The sequence below is a fragment of the Arachis ipaensis genome, chromosome B08, assembly GCF_000816755.2.
Source record: "Arachis ipaensis cultivar K30076 chromosome B08, Araip1.1, whole genome shotgun sequence".
In the NCBI taxonomy this organism is placed as follows: Eukaryota; Viridiplantae; Streptophyta; class Magnoliopsida; order Fabales; family Fabaceae; genus Arachis; species Arachis ipaensis.
Window position 1 is genome coordinate 17,055,191 of NC_029792.2, and position 5,083 is coordinate 17,060,273.

The window sequence follows — 5,083 nt, forward strand, 5'->3', positions numbered from 1 at the left end:
CCGTTTTTGGATTTTTTTTTTTAAATATCGAAATCGTGAGTGCTAGCTTCATATATTTGAATTTTCTTTTGTAAATTGTACCAACGGCAACTAATATTTATATTTAAATTTGATAAATCTAGATTTACACGTACAATAAAATTAATTATATTCGGTATATGTTCCATCAAAATATTCTTTTGTGTTATAGATCGGTTCCGGATTATTCTACAAGTCTTCAAAACTTTTTGATTAATAAGGAAGTAACCTTCTGAATTCGGATTCAGATGTGATACTTACAAAAAAAAGTTTCTGACGCTCAAATCAGTGAAATATTTTTGAAATAAAGAGTATAAATGTGATATTGTGATCTATTTTTTTTCTGTTTTTTTCTCAGATTTAAACGTTATTATTTATAGTGAATATGTGTAACCGACTTTTGATTAGGTATGAGATTTTTGGGCAGCAGCTTGTGTAGTGATTTATTTGTGTTTTAGTAACGTTAAATAACTGATCGAGGTATTTGTTCTTTTGACCGAGCATTTCGGGATACAAAACATAGCCTCCAATCTTGACTTGCCGAACTTATTTGTTTTAGCAAGTTGAGCTTTTAATTGCTATACATTAGTCAATTTTTAAGTGGTGTTCCTTGAGCCCCCAAGCTCAACATGCGTGTTTTTGGTGAATTGGGACAAGTTTGACCGTTTTTAACTCGTTTCGTGATTTTAAAAGCGTGTAACTGTAATAAATATTGTGTGCGGTTTTTTCTAGATAATGTCGACCCTCCATTATTACGGAATTTGAAAGGGTTTGTAATCCAACCGTTCGTTTATTGGGGATCGTGTGAAAGTGTTAATGTGGTGTGTTTACTGCCATTTGTGTCTTTGAAAAAACACAAAATCTACTATGGACTCTTTTGTTGGAGGTGAAAAAGCCATGTCGTCAAGAGATTAGTTTTATTTTGCCTTTTTGCTATCGTCCATTTTGTTTGATGGCTAGGGAAAAGGGTAAAGTAGTAGAAGTTACGAAGGAGGATATTTACAACTGGGTGCATGTCGATGTTAGACATCATGCCTCTGCCTTTTGTACCACGAATTTGCTACTTGAATTAAAATCCGCAAAGTTGGCGAAAGACGATGCTTCCTTTGGTGTTGAGCTGTTGCCTTTTAGCAGTGAAGAGCGAGTTTGTGAAAGGCAAAGAGATTGGACGTACTTCTACATGTATACTCCAGTGTTGACGGAGTTGCATGTCAAGTTTTCCTTTTTAGTTTTTGAGTGTCAGATTCTGACACAGTTGAACTGTGTCCCTTCCCAGTTATATCCTAAATTCCTGGGCCTTCTTATTAGGATTTGAATGTTTGATGAAATTTCTTGAATACTCACCTTCCTTGGATATCTTCTTCTCCTTTTTTCAGTCTAAAGGTGTGCGAAGAGGGTTGTATATCTTAGTAGCTATTCTGGACGATCTTTGTTTTTGCTGTATAAATCATCTTTTAAAAACTTCAAAGTCATGTTTGTAAAAATTCGGTCTTTTCAAAGCGAGTATCCCTTTTACTTGGATGAGGAACTAGTGGAAAGGTTCCCTCTTTACTGGTGTCCGGAGCCTATGCAGATACTAGAAGATGTTGACAGGAGCGAAGAGGAGGATTTGTTTCTAGATTTTTTTTGGTAGAAATTTTTTTGGATGGAGAGTGTTTGTTTATTTTCGAACTATTAAAATTGGAGAATGACAAAGAAGCGTTAGGGGTTTATAAAGGTAAAAGCCTTTCTATGAGATCCTTTTGATAGATGATGTTGAGCTTATGGTTTTTCTTAGTTTTTTGCTTATGTGCAGGTGGAAGGGTGACAAACTTAACCATGTCGCGGTTGCAGTCATTTCTAGTGTAGAAGAAAAAAAGTGAGAAAGAATGAATTAATCTGGATGTGGTTAAAGAGACAGCTGCCGATGTGGCTCAATCGAGTGCTTGGCCTATTGTTCAGGAAAGAAAAAGGGGTGAAGAGGAGGATTCTTTGGAAATTCTCTCCGAGGAAGAGCTGGATGTCGAGAAGTCAGTGTTTGAAAAATAGAGAAATTTGCACGACTTCGTTGACAATGGAAATACCCAGTCTTTGTGGAGTGAGAAGTTTCCTATCGCGGAGCTTTCAGATAAGGTTGCCCAACATGCCCGTGATGTTAAGATGGTCAAACGTGTGGGCCAAGAAGGTGTTGGGATGATTTGGCGTTTTGTTGTTCAATCGTGACATGCATAGGTTTTATTTTGATGACAAATATTTCATTTCAGATAGTGACTTTAAGATTGTTGTGTATGGGCCATACTGCTGAGTTAATGGGTGCTGAGGAAAGTCTTAAAGTGGCGACTTTGGAAAAGTCCTTGAAGGAAAAAGAGGCAGTAATTATTGATGTTACTGCTAAGATGAAAAGTGGAGAGTCAGAAATTGCTAACCTGCAGGATCAAATTCGTTCACTACAAGGTCAAATAAAGGAGCATGATAATGAGAAAGGAAGAATGACATCCCAGATTCATGAATTAGAAAATGATGTTCTGGAGATGTTTGCTACTGGTTTTGATCGGGCTGTTAGCCAGGTGGTTGCTTTTGCGCCCGAGTTTGACGTTGGAAAGTTAGATGTGACAAAAATAGTAGTTAATAGAGAACTTGTAGAGGATGAAGCCGACGAGCTGGAAGATGAGAATGCCGCTCCTGTTGATAAAGAAGCTTAAAAATATGTATTTGTTAAATTTGACTATGTTTATTTCGGAACTGTTTATGTGCTGAATTGTTTGTGCATGGATGTTGTGCCAATTATTATAACAGTTTGACTTTGTTTGGATTTGCTTTGAAATATATGTTTTAGTATTTGCATTGGAGCAGGATTGACATTTTGAACTTTATGAAAAGTAGATCGATTAGAGAAAGAAAGATGTCTTAAGTAATAAATTCATAGGAAATTGATGAATCCTCCTTGATAGGAGTTGCGGGGTGTCGGCCTCGTTAAAACCTGTCCGAGTAAAAGTTGTGCGAAAAATCTCATGATCAGGAAAAGAGTACCTTCCAATCCCGCAGTACATTGATGATGTTAACTGTAATAAAACTTCAAGCATGAGATGTTCCATGTATTAGGTAATATCTTTCCAGCCAGAGTTTCTAGTGAAAAAGCTCCCTTTTCCAAGATTTTCTGTTATTCTAAACGGGCCTTCCCATGTCGCGGCTAGTTTTCCATGCCATTGAGGTTTTTGGACTTCTTCGATCTTCTGAAGCACCAAGTCTCTAGTATGCAACGTCCTTGGCCAGACCTTTTTGTTATATTTCTGTTGTATATCTGTTGTATTCCAGTGTGTCGAGCTCTGTCCTTCAGACTTCTTCATTTGATGAATCGTCTAATAGCTTGGGTCGTGGTGATCCTTGAGAGATCTCTAGCGGCATCAAGGAGTCCGCACCATATACTACGCGAAAAGGGGTTTCCTTGGTTGATGATTGTGTGGTGGTATTATAACTCCATAATATTTCAGGAATTAGTTCGGCCCAATGTCCTTTTGTCTTTGTTAGTTTTTTCCTCAATTCCTGCAAGATAATTTTTTTTAGCTGCCTCAGTGAGCTCATTGCTTTGTGGGTGCTCGACAAAGAAAAAAATATGTTTGATGCAAAGATCTTGTAAAAAAGATGCAATTCGTTTATCTATAAACTGACGACCATTATCAAAAACACTTTCTTTAGGTAAACCGTATCTACATATGATGAACTTCCAAATGAAAGATCATACCTTATCCGACATTATTTTTGCAAGTGGTTATGTTTCTATCCATTTTGTAAAATAGTCTATTGCTACCAAAAGAAATTTTATCTGTCCTACTGACATGGGGTGTTACGTAACAGAGATCAAGGGTAAAGAAGACGAAGATTGATGATAAACGCAACAGAGAAGATTCTGCAACAGTGACAATGACCCCTTTCTCATAATGAGAATGTATATAACCTTATTCCGATCTGGTCCGGTATGGAAATACATGCCACTAGGCCAAAGAAAGATGATGGAGAGTTGGCCAAAATGGGAACTAAATACTTTTCGGAAAGTCTCCTCTAAATCACTAGTATGGCTATCGAAATTCAATGAAATAGAAGAAGTTTATATTGTACATGAAATGGGCCACATAAATTCTATATATAGAACTCAATCCTTCCTGTCCCAATAACCAATTGATAACAGAATTGATCAGCTAAAATAGAGTTTTAACATAATAAATCTTGATTTTCTTGCTTAGTCAAGTTATCTCAGTAAGCCTATTGTTTTTATATTCAACACCCCCTCATACTCATTTCTATACTGAATGGAGATCAAGGTCAAAGTGTTTGGTTTTGTTATGGAGGATAGGATTTGCTGTGAGAATGACAACACTGATGTTATCGCTATAAATCACTGGAGTGTTTGAACATTGGATTTGAAGTTCAGTGAACAAGTTCAATATCCACTGAAGATCTGTTTCGGCTGCAGCAATGCTCTTGAACTTAGCTTCAGCACTGGACTTGCTGACATAATGTTGCTTCCTACTTGCCCAAGAGACCAGATTGGTGCCAAGATAGACACAGAAGGCAGTTGTGGATCGACGGTCATCAACATCTAAGCCCCAATCTGAATTTGCAAAGGAAAACAAAGTCAAATCAGTACAAGGTTGAAAGAAAAGTCCTTAATTGTAACACCCTAATTAGCCTAAGCTTCACCTCGCATTGTAAAGCAAAGGTTAATCAGAGATTACGACATATGATAGTATGATGTAATAAGAATCTAGTCACGGCTCGCGGAGTTTAAGCCGGCTAGCCATATATACATACATATAACAACTTGACAGTAAAACAGCTTATACATGTTTTGTTCTCTCAAATACAAGCCTCTAGGAAAAACAAAATACAAAAGTGAGAGACATATACAAAATAAGCCAAAAAGACTCAAAAGATATCCGAATCCTCCGCTCCTGTCACCAACTAGACAACTCACCGAGGTGGGTTGCGACCTGAATCTGAAAAATACAACAAAGATATGGTATGAGAACCGGAGGTTCTCAGTATGGTAACAGTGCCCAGTGATGTAGGATATAAGACCCCGGGACGT

At 37.2% G+C, this 5,083-nt stretch overlaps 1 protein-coding gene across 1 annotated transcript; it reads left to right on the forward strand.

Moving 5' to 3' along the window:
• LOC110265772 lies at positions 432-2,834 on the forward strand. Its single transcript, XM_021109021.1, has 2 exons — positions 432-1,735; positions 1,814-2,834. Exon 2 carries the CDS (start codon positions 2,241-2,243, stop codon positions 2,697-2,699), a length of 459 nt encoding a protein of 152 aa, XP_020964680.1. The 5' UTR covers positions 432-1,735; positions 1,814-2,240; the 3' UTR covers positions 2,700-2,834.